Source organism: Bactrocera dorsalis, chromosome 4, assembly GCF_023373825.1.
Source record: "Bactrocera dorsalis isolate Fly_Bdor chromosome 4, ASM2337382v1, whole genome shotgun sequence".
Lineage (NCBI taxonomy): Eukaryota > Metazoa > Arthropoda > Insecta > Diptera > Tephritidae > Bactrocera > Bactrocera dorsalis.
Genome location: NC_064306.1, coordinates 16,645,095 through 16,669,043, shown reverse-complemented (window position 1 = coordinate 16,669,043; position 23,949 = coordinate 16,645,095). Strand labels below are relative to the sequence as shown.

Below are 23,949 nucleotides of genomic sequence, written 5' to 3'. Positions count from 1 at the left end.
GAAAGTTGTTTAATTTATGATTTTTAGCTTTTGCCATCGTCGCGAAAAGACGCTTGTTGGCAAAGGCATGTTCGGGAAGATGTTATGGCGTCTGTTTTTATGAATGAAGCGAGGTCGCTTGTGGCATATGCGCCTGCGGTTATGAATGAAATCGTTTTTGTTGTAACATTTACTACATTTGGGCTTCGCCAATTCGGCTGCCATAAATACATATATTTCTGTCTCTTCATATTCTCGGTTAGAATGTGTGAGAGAATTGTAAACAATGTTAAAATTGTGAAGCGAATTCCGACCTACAATGTTAACAAATGCGGCGAATTCCCTATTACGAATCTATCAAATGTTCGCAGTCGAACCTGCACCTTCTCTATACTTTTAAGTTCTCTGCCTTCTCGATACTTTACATTCTCTGCTCTGACTTTACATTCTCTGCCTTCTCTATGTTTTAAGTTCTCTTCCTTCTCTATACTTTACATTCTCTGTAACAGCTAACATTTCTCTATTTATTAACATTCTTTGCCCCATTCATGAACATTCTCTTGATTAACTTACCACGTACAGCGCCATCTCTATGTGGAAATTTATTAAAAATTTTATTGGTTTAAAAATGTGGCAAGCCTCTTACAGGTACTTTTATTCGGATTAAATTCGGACATATTTGTTTTCACTGGGCGGCGTAAATGTGATGAAGAGTGAAAAATTCTGTAATGCCATCAATTGAGTATTAGTTCGGTAGAAGATTTTATAAAATTTTATAAACATTTCTCAAAGTCTATTTTACTATAAATAATACTGTAAAAGTGGCGGTGTTAAATATTTGTAATTATATAGGCTGTGTCCAAGGAGAGCAGTCGTAAATAGTGCAATTTAATTTATAATAAGTGTAAGCAGTATTACTTAAATCTATGTACATATGTAAACGTTAAAAATTGCAATAATTATATATCTTTGAGTAAACCGAAGAAAATTAGTAAAAATTACTTGGAAAATATCTGCAAAAGATATTCGTGTCTGGATGTTCAAGACCTGTGACTTGTGCGCAAGAACGGGTTTGTAAAAAAAATGCATTGTTCATTTTGAGCTAAAGGCAGTCCTGTGGTGTCCCATTAAGTCTCGTTTGTATGTACTCTTAATAAATTTACCTGTAGCATACTTCCTTTTGGTACATTGAATTTTTCGGAAATAAATGATTATTCACACAAGCTTTAAAAACTATGTACTTCAGACAATTAATAACTGAGCTTTATATACACAATGGATGAATATATATAAATTAAAATTTATTTTTTCAATTACCATTAAATTTCTTAGAGAATGTATCAACTACATTTGGCATTTGTAGCTTTCTAAAACTCCTTTTCATTTCAGTGATTTTGATACTGATGAAATTAATAGCATTTATGTTTTACCATTCGTTATCATATGCGAAGTACTTATGTATGTAATAAAAATTGGATGCTGAATTGCTTTATACTAGAGTACGAAAGTCAGTTCAATTCCTTCACTTCAAATATTGTTTTCTTTATTAATACGTCAAGTACGACATTATATAAAACTACATGCATAAACATTTTGATTGTTCTAATATGACTTATTAACAAATTTTAAAAATTTTATTGTTTTGTTATGTTTTATATTGGGAGTATTTAATATATATAGTATTCTTACAGTTAACGCGGGGTTTTATGCAATTTTTTTATTTAGGTTGATATTTCTTTAATATTTTCAAAAGTTGTGATTCAGTTTTGCCCCAAATACAGTTATGTTTATATTTTCTACTTGTTATTCTTAAAAACCAGATAACGAACGCGATTATCAACCATTTCCTGCCTCGGTTCTAAATTGGCTTTTATTTCCCAATGGTAGAAGAATGATACAACCTTTTATAGTTTCAACAACAAAAAACGTTTTCCATATACAACAAAATGTTGGGTGACGGTATAAGCTCAGAAATTTACATTATTACGAAAGCAAAATCATATTTTTGTTCATATCTAAACATCGATTTTAAAAAGTTTAAAAATGTTTGAGTTTAAATTTTACATATGTTGGTTTTGAAAATAAATCGATGAAACAGTGGTCGGCAAAATAAGTTAACATCCAAACATTCGCCTTAGTGTTTTTGTTTTTTTATTACCCATATGATTGCTAGTGCCTGAGCCGAAGATAACGGGCGTGAAAAGAAGGATAAATTTAAATTGCTATTCCTAACTTTTTCGCTATTTATGCTTATAAAAATGACCAGGATTAATACAAAGTCGCATACGTGTCATTAATGCACAAGATTTTTATTTTCTTTATATTATTTATTTTTTGTTATTGCCCCTGCAAATACGAATAATTTCGAATAATTTTGAAAAATACTGTCAAATTTAAGGACCGAAAGAGTTCGGGATCATTTCTGCTGGTTGTAGGAATGGGCACATACATAGATATGCATTTTTATAAATATATACTATTTTACTGCAATAGAAGAAGAGATGCACTTCAAAATATTCCTCGTATGTCTAAATATTTATATGACTTATTAATAAATACATATATGTACATACATATATGCATACATCATAGAAATTATTTTAACCGGATTTATTTCATTATTTTTTGAAATATTTGTTGTATAATTCTTAAACAGGTGAATCATGAAACAGATTAATGTGTCCGTAATAGGTCTTTCGGGGACTGAAAAGGATAGGGGTCAAGTTGGTGTTGGAAAATCATGTCTCTGCAACAGATTCATTCGTCCGATGGCCGATGATTACTTTATTGATCACATATCAGTGTTGAGTCAGGTAGCTAACCAAAAGAAGGCATATAATAATATGTTATAAATGTGTTTCATTTGTAGAGTGACTTTAGTGGACGAATTGTTAACAATGATCACTTCTTATATTGGGGAGATGTGCGAAAAACCACGGAAGATGGAGTGGATTATAATTTCCAAATAATTGAACAGACGGAGTTTATGGATGATTCCACATTCCAACCGTTTAAGGTTGGGAAAATGGAACCATATTACAAGCGTTGTGTTGCCACTAAGGTTTTTTCAGCGGAAAAGCTTATGTACATATGTAAAAACCAATTGGGGATCGAGAAGGAGTATGAACAAAAAATAATGCCCGAAGGCCGACTGAGTATAGATGGTTTCATTGTGGTATTTGATGTGAGTCCTGTGCCAAATCGACCGGTTGAAAAGCAAGTTGACTTTGTTCACAATGTCATAGTAAATATATTGAAAAATAAGAAACCAGTTGTGCTCGTTACAACAAAAAATGATGATTCCAATGAAATTTATATACGAGAGGCCGAAAAAATTTGCCAGCGTAAGGAATATAAGGGTTTGGTTCAATTGGTAGAAACATCCTCTCATGAATCTATAAATATAGATTTAGCTTTTATACTTCTTGCTCAAACTATAGATAAAGTGAAAAGTCGTGTAAAAATTACTTCATACTATGAGGCTGCAAAATCACGAAAAGAACTTTTGGACACACGTTCTGAAGCTGTCACGAGACTAATTCGTAACCAAATAATTGATTACCATGTGCTTTGGTCGCAGGGATCCAAAATATTAGCACAGTACAGAGAATGGACAGAATTCTTAAATATTTTTGGTGTAGAAGCTGGTCAAAAGCTCTTCAGACGTCATATGAAAAAGCTTCGTGATGATCATTTAAATAAGAAACTCAATGAGTATATTGATAAGTTTGCCAGTGTATTGGAGTATCTTTTACCCGACATAAGTTCTTTGGGTACAGTAGATGAAAATATATGGGGAAATGCCAAAGGCATATTGAGAAGCCATCCTGATTTTGATCGGCATTTTTTTGAGTGCCCTCAAGCTTCATGGACTGAATTAGTTGATATGGAAGAAACCGAAGACGAAGTTCGTATTCCATTCGATGTATTGGATACTCCGGAAGCCGAAACAATATTTCGAAATTATGTTAATGCGGTGCAGCAAGATAAGAAAAAAATTGGGTAAGTGTGTTAAGACTGTTTATTGAAAATATTTCGATCGCGTCCATTCTACTAACAACAATCACAACGATAATTTACATTAGTTTACATCTTCCATATCCGTAATATTATTAATTAAATATTAATCTCTTATTTTTAATGTCCTAGGTGGAAGCATCAATTTAAACTATTATTGGAAGAATCCGGATTTGTGACCCCAGGTAAACAGCTATCAGAGGTGCGCGTGCTTTTCATGGGTCGTGAATGCTTTGAAGCTTTATCAGAACATGATTGTCAACAAATTTATGACATTCATCAAGATGAAATTATCGAGAAAAGCAAGCAAAACTTTATAGAACTATTGTTAGAAAACGCACAATTCTTCCAGCAGTTTAAAAATGTTGATATTATTACTCAAGAAGATGTTCGGGCAATTACAGATCTTATACAGGACGATTCCAGGTAAATTATATATAATACTTTTATTTATAGAATATCTATAGAAATACAGCACCAAACCGTTCACAAAATCTCAAACAAGGCTCTATCGGGCGGTAGGCCTATAATGCAGTTTAAATCGCATTGCATGAAAACTATTTAGTTGTTATGTTGCGGTGCACTTGAGGTCATTGCCTACAAGAATATATGGACATGTCCACGCTCGAACCCAAATATGTCAGGACTTGGAAAGCATTATTCCTCTAGGATGGTACACCTAGCTCAGTGCCGTGAAAACATCCACACGCCAAGGATAATCCTTCACCAAATTTCAACGATTGACATATGTTGGGGTTCAGCGTTCATCTGACCCTCTGCGGTTAATTTTAGTTCCATCTGACCAAGTGATTTTAATCGTGTCATCAACGGTAAAATGTTCATAATTTTTTAAATCTGCTTTACGATATTTTTGACTTAAAATTTGCTCATTTATTAACACTAGCCACTCAGACTATGTTTATTTATTTTCGCATTGTTTTGTCACAGAAATCAATCCCATGAACATCCTTAATAGCTTTATTAGTATCTACCGCAGAGCACCAGACACGATTAAGCGCCTGGCTATTGCTATTGTCGGAGATAATCTTTTTGGACGACCACCAGTCTTCTAGGGAACTAAAAAATTACATTGTGTTTTCATTTTGTAAATGAAGCCGACTCATATTTTATATTTTCAAACAAAATTTCCATAGGAATCACCATTCTCAATGCCTTTTTCCTGATGGAAGATTTTATAGCTTTTCCCATTAAACGTAACTAAACTTACTTAATAATAATATTTTTCACACAAATTTTCTCACATTTTCGCTTCAACGAAAATTGTCAAGTTCCGTTATTAGAAAAATGATTGTCAGAGTAATATTAATTAATAATAATAACATGCACCATAGACAGCACAAAAATATTCATACAATATTATTTTTATAACACATATTCATATTTAGTAAACAGTTTATTCCCTTACTGTATGGTAATAATACTCGCGTACTCTACTTTAACTTTGCATGGTATTCATCAAATATGAGCGTGCAGACCGCATAAACGAATTTAATCCATATTTAAATTATGAAGAACAGTTTCGTTATTTGTCTAAAAAAAAAGAATTTTGACGAAATATGTATATCACGGGGAATGCGCCTGACCCCCTCTCATAATGAACTGCTGATTTTCAAAATCGGAGAATCATGGACCACTTGACGTGGTTTAACCAAATTATAATTGCAAATTTCTACTCAATATACAAATTTTTCAGGTATAAAATATTAGACAGACTTGATCAGGAGAGACGAGTGATTCTATTTCAACATTTGGGCTTTATACACTGTCCCATACGCGAGCATTGTCCTTTCTTCCATAATTGCGTTGATAGTTTGGTAGATGAATGCTTGGTTGACAAGTCGCCAAATCAGAAGAATTCCAGCAACTGGAAGTCTTCGAGCTCCGACAGAACTTTAAATTTATTAATAGTAGGATCCGAACATCTTGCAAGTGATTTGCTCAATGATATTCGAATGTGCACGGGATCAAAAGGGGAATATGTTTATGAGAACCAAACCTATTACCTAAATTATCGCATTGCCAATGGAGATATGGAAGCATTTAAGTCAATTGATGTACATTCGAGTGGTAAGTCTTCTAGCTTGTATTATATATCAATATATAATTATATATATATACAGTTACGGACAGTAAAATATAATCAAAGTTTTGTTTTGGAACAATGGTAAAATTTTTTGCAATAAGCAACTTTCCTGCAAAACAACAGAAGAAATTATATACAAAAAATAGGAAAGGATAGCATTGTCGAGTTTTACAGTTAACTGTATATTAATTTGGGTCTATCAAAAACAAGTATTGCAAAATTGTCGATGTGCGATCCGTTTAAGGCCGCTGCAACCATTCAATAAGAATTAGGTGTCCACAAAAATATGCAAATGCTGAGACAACTGCATAGATGAAATCGTATTCAGTTTGCAAAACGACACATTAATTATGTTCGAGCTGAAAACTAAAAAAAAAAAAACAAGTTAGGAAGGACTAAGTTCGGGTGCAACCGAACATTTTATACTCTTACAACTTTCAGTAATCAAAACAAAGGAAATACCTTAAGATGTAAAACGTCAACCTGGGGATCGAAATCCAAGCAATTTTATATATGTACTCGTACATATACATACTATGTATAATAATATAATATGCTGACAGACACAATTTTGTTAGAAAAATGAAAACCATTATGTGTAATATATGGAATTTAGGGTAGTATCAAACAAATTTTATCTATTTATTCCCAAAATCACATACTAATAACATGTCACTTACTAGAAAACTAATCATATAGAGTAAAGTCAGTTGGATGTTCGAAAATCCTGATATTAGTTATATGGGTGGTAAGCCAAGTTTTCGCTCAAATTTATTTTTTATTTTTGGCAGAAATATACACGGTTATGAGTAAAATATGCCAGCTCATTTTCATTGAGATAACTCACATATTGGCCGATATATGCGGTACAAAGTCACCCGGAAGTTCGATTATCTTTATATTAGATATATTGGGGCTAATAGCGGGAAAAGAGTCCCTAGTCTTTATTTGAGGCATTTTGAGGTAAAGTCTTAATTTGTGACTAGTTACTATTAACTAAACAGTCTCTAGCGTTAATCTCAAAATATTGCCTCAATTTTGAGACCTGACAGTTAACAGGTCGCAAAACTAAAAAGAACTCTGGTCTGTCATTTTGAATTGCCCTTTTTTTATATTTTGAGAGCAACTCAATACGAAAAGATTAAAAATAAATCAATTTTACATAAATTTCGTAAATATTATGAAACAAAGCCAACATATACATATTTTTATATTTATTGGTAATTATGTTTGTTAACTATGTTATAGAAAATTTAATATTTGTTATCGACATATTCATTTTCATGCAAGTGTAAAAAGATCTCTGAATAATGTCTCAAGTCTCAAAAATTGCCTCTAACTTAAAATCTCAAATTTAGAGACTTGAGATCACATTTATATCACAGTACAGAAACGCACGGTAAGGGAAGTATTGATCCGATTTAACCCATTTTTGACATACATGCATATCATTGTCAGAGAAGTATGTACTATCCTTGAATTTTATTTATACGAGTATATCTCAGACATTGACCGATATTTTCTAACAAAAGTCAACTATATGTACTGGGTTCTAAATATTCGGTACCTAGGGGAGTTTTTGTTGGATTTTTGGTCATAAGGTGGCATACACTAAGGGCATTATTCGTGCAAAGTTTAATCACGTTATATTAATTGCTTCTTGATTTGCGTACTGGAAACTGAGCGAATCAAATGGAATTTAAAATGGGGCTATATGGAAAGTATGCGTGGTTATTGTCCGATTTCGCTTATTTTCACAACGTGACATAATAAAATATGCCACGCACCAAATTTTGTCGAAATCGTTCAGTCGGGTCCCGAGATATGAGATTTCACTAAAAAGCCCATCGTGCAATTTTCGCACCGGCTCCCATAAAGGTTTCTCATACAATCCCGGCGGAAAATTTTTACGTCTCTGTCGCTTTTAGTTATTGATTTATCGCGCTTTTAGTAGTTTTGAACAGTACCGTTATATGAAGAGTAAACGGTATTTTCATCCGATTTCGTCCATTTTCACACTATAGGTAGTTTTTGTAGTATTTGCGCAGAGGGAATTTGGTTGTTATAGCTTAAGCGGTTTAGGAGATATTCACATTAAACTTAAAGTTTCAACAAGATACCTCAAATTTTACTTAAGTTACAGCTTGCACGGACGGACAGACAGGTAGTCAACCGGATTTCAACTTTTCTCGTTACCCTGATCATTTATATATGTATATACAAGGTGCTTTCCAAAGTAAACAAGACTTAAAAAAACAGAAAACCGAAAAAATGTGTTTTTTCGGCAAAATCAGTATATTTTATTCAAAATAGTCTCCTTCTGCTTCAATACAGTTTTTTGCACGGTCCAAAAGCATGTCGAACGAGTGTTTTAGCTCGTTGGCCGTATGGCCGCCGGTATGCCGATGCAAGCCTTTTGAATGGCCTCTACGTCTGCATAACGCTTTCCTTTCAGGGGCAAATGCATTTTTCCGAAAAAGAAAAAATCGCGCGGTGCTTTATCTAGTGAATACGGAGAATGGTTAATGGTTAAAATGTGATATTTAGCCAAATAATCGGTTAAGGATATTCTTCAAACGTTGGATTCTGAGCAATTTTTGGTCGTCAGTCAATTTGTGCGGAATAAACCGTGCACCCACCATTCGTAAGCCCAAATGTTTGGTCAAAATGCGATAAATCGATGTTTTGAAGATGTTCAATTCCATTTCCATGAATTTCAATGATGATTTCGGCATTTATGTCCTAACGACCACTTTGAAAACGTTGAAACCACTCGTGCACTCTGCTATGGGATAGGCAATCAACGCCATAAACTTGTTTCATCACTTAAAACGCAATAACTTCACTTCCAATTAATGAAATGTCATGTAATTATCATTGGACAATCGATAAAGATAGCCGATTCTAACGCACTAGTCGACATATACATAGATGGCGCCACCAGGAGGCGCTAGATTCAAAAAGTCCTGTTTACTTTGGAACGCACCTTGTATAACCCTATATCTATCTCGATTAGTTTTAGGTGATACGTACAACCGTTAGGTGAATAAACCCATAATATTCTGTAGGAACTGGTTGCAAGAGTATAAAAATGGTTCGGCATTCTATGGTTTGAATGAAAAATTATTTTGATAGGATATGACAATTGGGTGAATGTCCTGCGTCCAAAAGAAAATAAATGTGCGTCCGCTACACGACTAAGCCATTCGAACACCGTGACGCCATTATAATGGTTTGCGGCTCTTTCTCATATTGTGGCGTGGGACTTATTTTTTGGATATTTGAAAACATGGACGCCATATAGGTATACGTTAAAATTTTAGATAAGGTCATACTTCCATACGCTGAAAGGTATTCGCCTTGCATTTTGACAATTTTGTGTTAGGGTTATCCAGCGCAATCATCAGATCGGAATCCAATCGAAAAATTATAGAATATATTAGACTCGTTAAACCGAAAAATACGGCGGAACTCTGAGAGAAGGTCTTTGAAGTCTGGTATTCTGCTCCACCCTTTCCGTAGCCTAGTTAGGTCTATACCTAGAAGATGTGCATCTGTATTAGACGATAAAGCGTACAGTACAAAGTACTAACAATTTTTCTATTAGTTCATAAAAAGAAAATGCTTTTTGTAATGTAAGATATTTTGATTATATTTTTCCGTCCTCCGAATTTTTAAAATATGTATTTTACCTTTGTTTTCTCTTTTTCAATATCAATAGCACTTGACATGAAGTAAATAATAAAAATATATTATTTCTGAATTTAAATCAATCTCATATTTTTTTAGAACGGAAAATTAAAACCATGGATGATTCTATTTTATTGTCCGTAACAGTATGTATGTACATATGTAGTATTAATATATTATTTTCGATTTTAGGGTTAATTTGTGTGTACTCAAATCAACAGTCGTTTGAAACGCTGAAAGATAACTTGGAGCGCACTTTATTATGTAATTTGGAATTAGAGGACAAATTTGAAAACTTGCCTATCGTTTTGGTGTATCAACCTCAGGATCTGAAAGAAAACGAAGTTGAGTACCTGCGTAATGAAGGATTACGATTATCTGAAATGCTACACTGCGATTTTATTGATCATCAACAAAATCAACAAAAATATGTCTACGACATTCTTAACATTGTTATTCTATCCTTAAGACTTTCAGAGATGAAAAATTTTGATTCGTATTCTTCAAATCATATTGATTTAAGAATACTTGTTTGTATGTTTTGTGGGGATCAATATGATATTGAAAATATTATAAACCCGCTAATAGCTGAATCGACAAACTGTAAATCGTCAGAACATTCCATTTTGATTGACGTATTTATAGGAGATTCAAAAAAGCGAATTGAATTCATCCTTTCATCTTATCACGGAATAAACCAATATCGTGAGGAATTAATTCATGGATATATTTATTTTTATTCTGGAAAACGTCGATCATCACTTTCGAATTTAAGGTACTTTTTTCGTTAATCAAAATTAATAAAAAATATTTTGTGAAAAATGTAATTATGCAACATGGTATTAAAAAAATATATAATAATAACTACAAAAAATATGTGGTTATTTGATAAAGACTAATACTATGTAAACAACATTTGAATTACATTTTTTTAGCTAATAAGTTTTTTCGAATTCTATATTTACTAGTATTATTAATATAGCTACTTCTATGCATTTCTAGTGTTTTAGCTGTACAAAACTCTAATATTCCATTACAAATAATTGCTGTAACTGAGAGTGGAGGTGCAAATGCATTTTTCAACAGCGAAATTTGTCAATTTCTAATAACGGAAGGAAATTCATTAGCTGACAGGTGTAAGGGCAATTTCATGACATTTTCTGCCGATCAGTATGTTAAGTGTAAGTGTATTATGCTCTGATATAGATTTGTGTATTTTTCAATAATAATTTGCTTATCTTTTTAGTCGCTTTCTATACTCCATTTTTGAAAAATGTTTGGGAAAATAAATATGAAGTTGAAAATTTGCATGTGGAAGAGTCAATAACATTGGATTCCGGAGAAGGCACGCTAGAGAATTCAGTCAATCAGCTTCCACGACCACCACCACGACATGAAAGTTATATGTTATCTAGCACTATGGGTACGGATGGATCTGGAAGTGAAAACTATGAAATGTTACCGACTAGATCTTTGAATTCACTAAACGGTAAGCCTTTCCTTTCCTGAATACGATATAAATATTGTGGCATAAACAAACTTTATCGAAAATCTAAAACTTTAACAGTACATGCAAAAAACGTGTTATATTAGTTAATATACGACTGAAGTAGTTTATTTGGCATAAGAGAATAAAAAGCTGGACTTATTATATATTCATATAACCAGCTTTATAAATAATATACTTTATTTAAATATGACCTGTAAATAAATTTACAGGCAGACTAGAAAACAAAGGAAAACAGGCTGCTTAGGCCTTCGCCTTAACAGACTAAATTATTTTTGTCATTCATTATTCATTGATAGTATTATGAAATCGTAATTTTTGCTGGTTTTAATTTGCGCATTAAGCAGGAAACCATTTCGTAAATAATTTTTTAACAATTATCAAGCAATGCTTTCATCCTGGTCTAAATCGATTAGTAAGGACCATTATTACTGAAGAGACATTTAAATTACTGAACGAAAAATCATGCTAAACTTTAAAAGACCCACTCCTCTAAATAAAAGATGCTTCTGGTCTGACAAATTTAAGCACATATCCAGGGCTCGATGAACTAAGATAAGGCTAAATCGGTAGATAAACAAGCAAGAAGACCAACGTTCGGGCGCAACTGAACATATTATGTTCTTGCAACATGATCAAAACCGCGAAATACTTTTACATAGATGTTGGTAAAACTTTATATTAAACCTGCACATTAGCCGATATACATATGTGACAAAAAGTCAACTGGTAGTGCGAAATTAGGTATATTGTGGTTAAGGGACGTATTGTTCAGAAAATTCCATTAGCACCCCCATTTACAATCCAAAAAATCGATGTAATCGGATTTCCCTTTTCCGCCCCCCTTAAGCCGTACTGTTAAAAACTACTAAACGAGCGATAAATTAATAACTAGATATGCTAGAGACGTTAAATTGTATCCCCGATATGATATGATAGGGCTTTAATGGAGCCGAGAGAAAAATTTGAGAATGGGAGTGCCGCGCTCAGTTGAAAATACATTTTTTGAGACCCGTCTAACTGATATAAACCATATTTTATACATAACATTCCTTTGCCATTATTATGTTATAGTGTGAAAATGGGCAAAATCCGACTACATCCACCCTACTTCCCGTATAATACAATTTTATATTTCATGCGATACTTTCCTTTCGGGTGTACACTTCAAGGTTCTTTCCCGGCGGTTACTAAGTCGAATACTTTCAGAGCTGGAGTGATTCTGCGTTGGATTACGCGGCTGACATTGTTGTTGGTACTGGCTCCAAGATAAACGAAATTATCTACGACTTCGAATTTATGACAGTGTCGTGGGAGCCTAGTCGCGAATGCGATAACTTTTTTTTTGATTACAAGGGATATTCATTGCGCCCCCTTCCATTTTAAGACCCATTTGCTTCATTTCCTTATTCAGTCTGGAGAAAGCAGAACTAACGACGCGGTTGTTGAGGCCAGTGGCGTCAATATCAGCGACGTACGCCAGCAGCTGTATACTATAGAAGATTGTATCTTCTCTCATCTCTATAAGTAGTGAGCTGCTTGAGATATATGAAAAAGAATCGTTTCTAGCCAATCCTCTGTGAATAACGTTCAGAGAACTTTTCTCACTTGCGAGAACTTCGCCATCTTTCAAGCCCATAGGTACTGAATATTTGACTCCAGTACCTAAAACACCGAAAATATTGGTGAATGTGTCGGATTTAACATTTGAATTCAGAGAGAATAATTTCTTGATAGTGGTATATCTGTGTGTTAATCGGGTTAATACTTTCATTAGTCCCCGTATACCTCATAAAAAGATGTTCGAACTTCCGGATGACTTTATACCGCATATAACGGCAAATATATGATTTACTTACCTTAGACTTCATAAAACTAACAAAACTTATGCACCTGCAGGTATTTCCGCGCCTTAGATTCTTGGAAGATGCGATTTTCGGATGAAATGTTCGGTTACACCCGAACTTGAACCTTCCGTACTTATTTATAGGTTAGAAACGTGAAGACAATTAACCTTCGGATTAATTTTTTTAGTTGAAGTACTTCTTTGTGCTTTTTGGAAGAATTAGAACCCAATTGTCATCAACCTAACCTAAGATTCCCCATTAGGAAAATGTAACCTCGAAGAATTAGCGAATATCATTTTTTCGTAAAACTCACATTCCACAATTCACCACTGACTTCTCAAACAGCCCTTGTAACAGACATTTTTTTGCAAATATTTTGAATGACAGCTGCTAAGTGCCCACCGAGGAAATAATATTTTCACACCGCACTGCCGCGTAAAGCAATAATAACGGTATTTTTTAAATGATGCAATACTTGGTGTCCTCTTTTACACTGGACTACATTTCTTTAACTATTCTGATCTAAATACAATTTTTTTTCATTTTCCAAAGCTGTCGACGCATTATAAACTTGTAAGTCTCTGAATTTGTCAAATAAATAAGACCCTATTCCAATTTTAAACTCAACTGCGGTTTATTTGAAGTTTTGAAATTTAGTATTGTCGATATGAACATTACGCTTTTCAATCCTGTGCCAGTTGGGTTAACTACTTAGCAGTTGTAGTTGCAAATGCGTGCAGTTTATTTCGGAAAAAAATAAAAGAATTTGGAAATGGGTAAATAAACTAGTTTAAATAGTGGTTTTGGAAATATATATATATATATATATATATATATATATAAAGTAAACATTTTTGAAGAGAAATCAAGCCAAAATGTGGAAATGTTAAATTAAAGTAAAGTCGCAAATGGTGCGAATATGAATCCCATCGATACAATCAACCAATCCTGGAAATGCTCTTTTCGCTTTCTAATGAAATCTTTGAAGCATTATAGTCTTTTCATTCATTAAGATTTTTATCTATTGCACATAAACACATTGTTCAAAAATAATAACAACTTTCCTAACGACAACAGATACTCTTTGGTGCCAGATAAAAGTTAAAAATCATTCCCATTGCATTTTTAATAACTACTATCAGTAAGGAAACAGAGAGTTGTGCATAGTTTTAATATAGGAGCAGTTCCAAGAACACGTTTGTTAAAATATTCTTTCCTTTATAGCAAAAAAAAATATTCCTTATTTAAACGAAAATAAGTTAGGATCTGCCACAACCAACATTCTCGTAGTAAAATTCGCATTAATGCCAATAATTACACGGACTTTTTCCACCAATTATCTTCTAGACGACCTCTTTCAAATCGATATTTCCAGTTTCCTTTATTCATCAATTCATATGTCTCAGAGAATTATTTTTTCAAGTTTAACACGAAATTTAATATTTGCTATTTATAAAAATGGAATAATTCCACACTATTTCTTTTATTGGATGTGGCTGTAAATTTATGGCTTGAATGAATTTAGGTGCGTTTGAAAGAAGATGAATGTATCTTATTAATGCTGCATGTTGTATGATTTATACATATATAAATATATTTTTGAACACTCTTTTCTCTATTAGAGAACATCACACATTAGAGAACAACAACCAAATTTAATCATCGATAATGGCTTTAAAAATGACACTTCAAAACCACTTCATCGAAGTGATTTGAAATTGATCCACTTTAAATCTCTCGGGGCAACTCTCCTGTCAGCTATGGAAAAATATTACATTATCACAGCTGATTTAGACACTACAAAGAGAAAAAAATTTAAACAAACAAATGATCTACACGCAATGAATCTGAATTCATCTGAAAATCGATTTCCCAAATAAAAAAATGCGTCCATTATTTCAATTATACGGAAAATATTTAAAAGAAGACTGCTTTTATAACAAAATACTATATAACAATGTTTTCTTTTAATAAATGTTAAGCGATGTGAATTCTTGAATGACGAAAACATCTGTTTTATCGTCTGTTTAATGGCAGTTAGAACGGCTACACTAGTGAAGAGATTAAAGTGTTGTTTAAGTGGTATGGTTGCCACATGTTCAGTTTTTCAATAAAAACAGGCAACCGTTTGCTTGAAAGTGCTTCGTGCGCGAAATGCTTTTGTCGGATTCGGCTCATTTCGAAACACCAATACAGTCGACTGCTGTTTATTTTCAGTTCAGACATATAAATCCATGATACATCACTCCTCACGTTGTCATAGACGCGTTTCGAGATATCGCGCGTATTTTTTTTTTAACATTCCTCTCAACCAATCGACACGATTCTTTTTTGAGCGATCAAAAAGTTATGTGGGATCCCAAGTGAAGAAAAATGTCCACAATTAAATGTTCATGTAATATTGAATGTATGCTGATCCCACTAAACCCTATTGTTGTCTCAGTCCCACGATCGACCACGTGACGATCAGTTTTGAGCACAGCAGTGTCCAGAACAAAAACTGATTTTGGACGACCTTCACGAAATTCATCTTGAAGTGTTCTACCACCTCGATTAGATTAACCATATCATCAATAACACTGGTTAAGTTCATAGAAGCACTGTTGTTGAGATAAGCTATGATGAAATTTGTAAAAAATAATCGCTCGAAAATGTACGCGAATTAATTCTATCTTTTGCCCGGAATGAACATTTTAGTTAACTGTCAAAATGTATCAAAAATGTCAAACTTCACTTGTGAGTCGCCAGATTGCTACACTGGGTTTGCCAAATCACGAAATATACGTACATATAATTCAATTTTGATAATATTAAAAAATGAAAAATTGAACAGAAAATATATTTTAAAAACCTGGTAATATACATAAGAGAGACACTGAAATTGTATGCGTTTCTTTTTTGAAGTTAAATATTCTTCGAAAGATACATATATGGATTATCACATTAATTTCGCTGTCGCATTTTATATCTGTAAAAAAATTGACAACCTTTGTTTTAGCAAACATGTACACATAATATACATTTTGAGTTTTACCGTAATTGATAAGATTTGCATATTTCTTTTTACAAATACAGAGGAAAGGGACATATCTTTAGATGAAATTTACGACGACAACGAAAAGCCGAAACACCATCACCAAAGTAAGTGATGTTGAGAATATATGTTTGATTAATTTTGTAAGTAAAAGCTCACCACAAATCACAAAACAATCGAAGTCAATGAATATATCAGACATATAAATGCACCGATATTTTAAATACATGATAATTTTCAATTCAATTCAACGCTAATTAAGAAGAAGAAGATAATTTTCTTTTAATTTTATTATTATTGAGTATTATGACCAATTTATACAAAAGTAGGATTCAATATTAAAACTAATTTTTAGTTGTGCCCATATGTTCTAGATTTATATCGCTTTTCGAGAGATGTAAACGATTATCATAATTTGGGTCATTGGTTTCTTGTTTGAAACCATCATATTATTTCAAAAAACTTACATTACATTGGAATTGTAATTAACAGTAATTAGTGTAGTGTTGTGTATATCTAAAACAAAACACAGTTTGGTTGGGACTATTTCGAGCTATGTACCAATGATCGGTCAGCTTCTTTAATTTGATAAGAAAATATTTTCTGAACCACAAGAAATATGACACTTTATTTTGATATTCATAGTTATATTTAATCCGCTAATCATTTTCATCCAAAATATGTAACTTTGTTGAAATAAAATCTTTTAATGACGCATACTAATTACTGATCTTGTGATTTGTGGCTAACTTTGCTTATGTAAATTAATAAATTTAAATATGTATGTTTATCTCAAAGTCTCTGTTAGTTAATTTAAGTTACATGTTTTAGTTTTTTTTATTAAGTTCATCGATATGTTAGTTTATACTGTTTATATTCAATCAAAATGAGTAATTTAGAAAACTCAGTAAACTATTAAATTGCTATTAAGGGTTTCAGATTTTCCCACCTCCAACAACTCCTCCAGAGCCAGCTCCACCTGATCATCAACTCATAACGTGTACATATAAGAGTCAATTCGTATCGGCTTCCGAGTCTAGTTTGGAAGAAATAACATGTAATCTATTTTATTTATTTCAAAGTTGTGCAAATTTAATGCTCTTAATTATTTTTTCATGCCTTCATTAAGCAGCTGATGTAAGTGGATCAAAGGATTCATTGGCCACACATGAAGCAGGTTGATTTAAGCTTGGTTTATTGTACATTGTTGTAACGATTGTTATAATTTTGCGAATTTTAAAAGTTTTTGTTCACTGTTTTTCACACAATTTTTTCCTTTATATTTTGTTTTTCACTGTTTAAATAGTTTTCCTCCATACACCATCATATAAACGAGTATATCACAAAATACATACTCTTGTAAGAGATAAAATAAAATTTGATATTTCGTGCCCAAAATTCGAGTTCACTGATCACCAAGCAAATTTACTTCAGTTATTTTATTTTCAACATCCTGATTTCAAGTACAAAATAGCGAATTTCTAAACCCAAATATAATAGCATACAAATTCGCCGAAAAGGTATTTTTGTGAATGAAATTCATATAATTACACTGTTAGGTAATACAGTAAACATTAAATTTTAATTAAAAAAATATGTTTAATTTGTAAAATATGGTTTGAATTATTGGAAATATCGATGTAGGCATAAAAAGTAAAACAAATTTCAAATGTTTTTAGAAGCGGACTTTTAGAAATAGTTTACAAAATACTTAAAATTATTCATATCTTATGAAAATGGCTGTAGAATCAGTTAATTAGAGGGAGGAATTTTTAGAAAGCTTTCTCGAAAGATTCATCTTTGATTAGCACAAACAGCAAATGTAAAACATGTTCCTTTTACGCCACAAATTTTAGAATAAGATCAAAGAAACAGCATCTACATAAATTGAACTCCTTGAGAAACAAACTGAGTATGTTCAATCATATTTTATCTTGTCAAATAATTTGAGTATTTACAAGTTATGCTTTGCCTGTAAAACATTTATAAAAAAATAATTTCCGCCTGAATCACGCACTGCAAAAAACACTGCCTCCTTTATAATGTATAATATCGTATTTCACTAAAATTTATCTATTCACTTGAAACGTTTTGACAGATACGATTTCCAAATAGCAACAATCAAATATAGAAACTTACAATTTATATGCAAATGATTTCGGTATTTATTTGATTTCATTTCTTATTTTATACTTTTTGTGATGTTTTCATTTAGTTACCCTGTTTTATTTCTTAGTATCTTAGTTTGTTCTTAATTATTATTTCTTTAATGTTACATTAATGTCATAGTTTTAAAACTCTCACGATTATTATAGTTCTAATGTTGTGATATTATACATTTACTTATTTTTTTGCAGAGTGGCTGGAAGATAAAAATGAACCACGAAGAAATTTAAACAAAAATTCCATTTGGAACAACTTTAGTGGTTCCACCCATGCTTACACAACTGGTCGTCGTCACATTGATTCTAATTTAAATAAAATTCGTCCAAAAGGCCCCAGTCAAACATTAAAGGTGCGCAGTGTTTTCATATATACTCAAAAAGAGCAATAATTAATATGCTTATAATTTTGAATTGTAGCAACCCGGTAAATTAAATATGAAAAACTTTCAACTCGTAAGTGAAGCAGTAGCTAAAATGAATTTTGGAGGTGACACATTTTTGCCAGTTTCTGATGCTGATAAATGCTCAAAACGATATCAGCATTTTAATCATACTCAACTTGATTGTGACGAAGATGATTCAGAGGAATTGGCTGAATACGAACAGATTTATGAAAATGAAGGTTTGTACTACGACTCTAAAGGGCCTTTAAACTTTTAATAAATACATTTGTGTTTTTTAAGACTGTACAGAGTCGGATAGCTGTGCAAGTTCAACCGAACGTAAAGTGCGTCAGCAGAATAGCTCATACTACAAGATTAATAAAAAACCTCAGACCAACAAGAAAACCAAGAAAAAGAAAGTTGCCATCCCCGTACAAACACCAAGGGTTCCACTCTTTGGCTCCTATGTAAGCCCACCAGAGATTCCTCAACATTATCATCGAGCTGTGTCAGATGCTAGTAAGGCAATTTTTTGTTAGTTATTTATGCATAGATTCACATATCTACTTCTCTATAGAAAAATCCGCCGAACATTGCACCAATGAGCTTGTAAAGAACGATAAATCACCAGATGTAAGCATATATTAATTTTTACGTAGTTTCTTTTTAATTAAATTTGTTTGTATAGTATTCCATGGTTCCTGAAAGTATCAATTTGTTTGGAACAGACAATTTGACAGAATTTAATATTAATCCGAAATCTCTGAAGGAGTTCGAAAAGACGGAAAAACGTCGGTTGAAAGAAGACAATGCAAGACTACGCAAATTGCAAGAAAAGGAAAAGGAACAAGAGAAAAAACACAAGCGAAAGTTGAAGCAAGCTTGCAAAGGCTTAACAGATAATACTGAATCTCATTTTGGCAAATTACTAATCTCGGACAAAGATGAAATCCCAACATTCCTTATAAGATGTGTCGAATTTATTGAGAAAGAGGGTCTTGACTCGGAAGGAATATATAGAGTACCCGGAAGTCGAGGTCATGTTGACTTGCTTTTCCAAAAATTCGAAGAAGGTAAGCGAATATGGACAAAACACATAAATGTTGAGTGTGTTGGAGTAACTTTTTATATTTATGTCTTTTATTACTGTTTTTCACATATAATTCAAATTATTAATAACTTAACTCAGTTCTACAAGAGTTTAAAGAAGTCAGTTGTGTTTAGATTTAGATTTTGGTTGTTTATAGTTTTGTAAAGAGTCATTGCATTAAGGATTTTCAACATAATGCTCTAACCCTATTACAAATCAACTCGATTTAATTTGCGTTTGGGCGAGTTAACTTAGTTTTAGTGACTATAAGGCCAATAATTTTTTAACATAGAAATCCTTGATTTTGTTTCATTATTTTTAGCAAAAGGTTAGGTATACATATATGCCTTTATATTTATTACAAAACAAAATTAAACTACCCTTACGTGCACTTCCTTTTTACTATGTATAATGAAATTTTAAGAATTCTGAGAAAAAAAATTCATTGAGGATAAGTCTTTCGTTAAATTGTGTGTATTTGTGCAATTAGAGATGTTTCGATAAAGCAGGCACTCAAGTTCTTAAAGACTCTGTCCAGTTTGTTTCCGATGTTTTAATCTTTACAGAAGTTCTTGCCTATTATAGCCGAATTTACTTCGATAACCTTAAAGCGTACGGAACATCGAATAACTACTTTTTAAAATAAATTAGTTCCTCATAATCGGACACCCACCGTCTCAGTTTGTCCGGTTAATAGAAATAATTTGAATGAAATACTACCAGAATAGTGTCCGTACCCGGTCATTGTAATGTTTTCATGTCCGGTTATGCGAATTGGTCTAGCATGAAAATTTGAAAATTGTCCGGTTATGGGAGGTGTCCGGTTATGTAAAACCTAAAACTAATCGAGATGGATATAGCAAAATAAAGTAATCAAAAAGGTCCAACTTAAGATATAAAACCATCAATTGATACAACGCATCGCAGTGGAAAAGACCATTTGTGGCTGAAAACTTTTAAAAAGTGTGTGTGGACCTACCTTCTAATAGGTTCAATGAGCATTTCTCACAAGCCACTAGATCTATTAAAACCAAATTTACTGAAATGAAACCATTTGACCATTTCTTTATGTACTGTAAGAATGGGTTAAATCAAATGACAATCACGCCCAGTCCGCATATACCGGTTATGTTGGAAATTGCTAAAACGGACGAAACTCAACAAATAATTGCGCTAGAAACATTTAATTTCACACCCGAATTAGTAAGTGGCACCGCACACCTTTATAAGAAATACTATATCTCAAGAAATAATCGACTTATTTCAACTACATAAATACGGTACATAACAACACCAAACGCCATTAAATGAAACCCTATAAAATATCATAAATAAGCACTAATTGAGACATAGAACTGTAATTTTGCGCAGGCGATCGCAGTAGCATGAGATATCTCTTAAACCGCTAAAACTACAACAAACAAATTCACCTATCCCCCATGTACCTAATACAACGATTTTCGAACTTCCTGGTGACTTTATGCCGCATATATCGGCCAATATGCGAGGCATTTTAATAAAATTGAGAAAGCGTGTTTTTCTAATAACGGTACATATTTGTACTTAGAATGATTAAGATCGGGTGAAAACTTGCACAATACCTGAATGTACTTGTTTATTATAAAGTTGTTGTTTTTTTTATGGACGTATGATTTTCAATGCACAGTTTAGTTCCATTTCTTAATGAGCAGTCTTACTCCAGATAAGTGTTGCAAATTGATTACGGAAATATCGGTTCGGTTCGCGAAGATCATTTTGTTCAGCAATGAAACTCACTAATCCTTGACTGTGTACGTTAATAAACAAAACTGTAACATTTGGAGTGATGGTAGTCACCAACCCATTATTAAGACGCTGTTATATCTTCAAAAAGTCAGTCTATAGGTAGAGTTAATCATTGTGGTGCCGATTGTTTACGCAGATAAGCCCGGAATGATTGAGGCTTCGAATATTCATTATTTTGAAATATTGTCCCAGTTGCTAGTCGCGACAAAGACTGGCCTGAAATCATTCTTAAAACTTAATTGCAAACACTTAGTATATTAAAGCATAATAAAATTGGTCATAACGTTAAATTATATGCGACTTGTTGCTTCTTAAAACCCACATGTCTAAAAAAACACCCTTCATTTCAAATTAAAGACCACTTGTGATAATTTACTCTTGCACTGATATACTAAGGGTTTGATTTCTTCTTGAAAGAACTCCGGATTGTTTCCAAATTGTATGCAATAATACTTTGATTGTTTCAAACCTTAAAACTCTTGTTATTAAAATTATATCAAAGTAAACATTGTCGTATTTCGTACTTTTCTATCTTTCAGATCCACACACTGTAATTGATGTACTTGATATTCCAGTTAATGCCGTAGCAACAGCATTAAAAGACTTCTTTTCCAAGCGTTTACCTCCTTTATTTAGCAAAGATATTATTAAGGAGCTTGAAGATATTGCAGGTAATGTGTATTGACATATTCTTTCATTGTGGAGTTTAACAAGTTTACTTACACTTTTCATTGAAAAGGTTCTCGTGGTATTGGTTCATCTAAAATTAATGTGGAAGTAAAAACTGATCGGAGTTGCCGTTTGATATTATTGAAGACTTTATTACAGAAATTACCGCCCATGAATTTTATGATCCTGAAGTACATATTCGAGCACTTTGTTCAGTAAGTATAAAACTATTCGATCGAAATGAGTTGCAGGAGGTAATGTGGCACAATTTTTGTATTATTATAGTGTATCCGAGAATTCAAAACTAAATAGCATGGATAGTAAAAATTTGGCAATTTGTTGGTGGCCAACTCTGATTCCTATTGACTTTACGGATATGAGCCATTTTGAGCAATTGCGGCCATATTTAGAAGATATTGTGCAGACGATGATTGACCAGTTTCCATATTTGTTTTGCGGAAAAGATGCTTTTGTTATGGTTTAAATACTCATATATTCCAGCGTAAAAGCTTAATTTTAGATGTTATTATGTGGAAGAATATAAAGAAACTGTGTTTTAATGGATTTGTTGTGTGAAGTGATGTTTAATTAAGAATATTCGAATATGCGTCTAAAATAATAATTTATATTATGTGTTAAATTATATTTAAGCTATAAATGTTTTAAATGTCTTGTATGTATGTTTAACGAGTTGTGTAGTGATATCTATGCCATGTGTATGTATGCTTATATATATATTTTTTAAATTTGGATGTATTATTATTGTAGATGTTGTTCTTATAAATTGGGCTGAAAAAACTTTATCAAAGGAACACTTCTGACATGTACTAATAATGTGAATGAAAAAACAATACATTCATATACATATATACCTAAAAAAATAGATAATGGAAAGATTTGTATAAATGTGTGTCTATTTCATGATATACCTTATAAAATTATGCATTCGTAATCAACGCGATTTGGTGTAATTATATTTTTTAAAATTATGATATTTACGGAAATCCATACGGATACCCGTCATAATCTAAATGCACAAACATTATAAAAACAAATAAAATAATTCCAAACAAATTCGATACTTCTGTTTAGTGGTTAAATTGCGGATATAATTTAAAAAGGTAAGAAAGAAGAAACAAAATTCAGAGTAGCTGTTCAAAAGCTTTTTTATTTCTGAAATTCTTGGTATGTATCCGTTTAATGCTTATGTTATATTATTAATTAATCAACGTAAGTCAGATTGTGGAACAGCTTTATAAATTCGAAAGAGCTTAAGGGGGAGGTTGTAAGGTTTGTTTCGTCTAAGACCTTTTTCATGAAATTTTTTAGAAAATATAATTGCTGTAGGTTTATTATATGAAAGTACAACATTTGAAGGATACTTAAAAAATTTTTATCGAAAATAGCGAGGAATAACGTGTTTATCGTCGATCTCTGCAGGCACCTCGAAAAGAAGTTTTTGTGCGGTGACCAGCCTACAGCATCACTGGATCATCTGAAACCAAAAAATCAAAATGCTTTCTTAAGTTTATTAGTTTATCTTTCAATTGACGTCGAGTTTTTTTTTTAATTTTTCAATTTTTTTTTCAATGACGATTTTAGACGAAAAAATCTACCTATTTGTTATTGTAAAATTGTTAGTTATTAAAATTTTTGGAAAAACTCGACGTGATTCGAGT

The 23,949-nt window shown here is 32.3% G+C and overlaps 1 protein-coding gene across 4 annotated transcripts; it reads left to right on the top strand.

The window, feature by feature from the left end:
• The first annotated feature begins 653 nt into the window (after positions 1-653).
• LOC105222179 (rho GTPase-activating protein 190) lies at positions 654-23,344 on the top strand. Of its 4 annotated transcripts, none has more exons than XM_019988958.3 (19): positions 654-883; positions 2,636-2,792; positions 2,849-3,981; positions 4,129-4,422; positions 5,711-6,084; positions 9,983-10,565; positions 10,793-10,971; positions 11,037-11,279; positions 16,220-16,285; positions 17,110-17,235; positions 17,311-17,355; positions 18,536-18,693; positions 18,761-18,965; positions 19,027-19,245; positions 19,304-19,359; positions 19,415-19,799; positions 22,141-22,272; positions 22,341-22,485; positions 22,556-23,344. In XM_019988958.3, exons 2-19 carry the CDS (start codon positions 2,643-2,645, stop codon positions 22,752-22,754), a joined length of 4,692 nt encoding a protein of 1,563 aa, XP_019844517.2. In that variant the 5' UTR covers positions 654-883; positions 2,636-2,642; the 3' UTR covers positions 22,755-23,344. The 4 variants fall into 4 exon arrangements, with proteins under 4 accessions (XP_019844517.2, XP_011197691.2, XP_029404520.2 ...); XM_011199389.4 differs by having other exon boundaries at positions 17,308-17,355; XM_029548660.2 differs by lacking the exons at positions 17,110-17,235; positions 17,311-17,355.
• Positions 23,345-23,949: the final 605 nt, after the last annotated feature.

What these genes read in the sequence shown, in the direction of transcription:
- LOC105222179 (XM_011199389.4), top strand. Translation starts at nt 2,643, where the DNA reads ATGAAACAGATTAATGTGTCCGTAATAGGTCTTTCGGGGACTGAAAAG. An exon ending in AATTGATGTACATTCGAGTG is followed by an intron (nt 6,085 to 9,982) that starts GTAAGTCTTCTA and finishes TTTCGATTTTAG; the next exon opens with GGTTAATTTGTGTGTACTCA. An exon ending in TCATCACTTTCGAATTTAAG is followed by an intron (nt 10,566 to 10,792) that starts GTACTTTTTTCG and finishes ATGCATTTCTAG; the next exon opens with TGTTTTAGCTGTACAAAACT.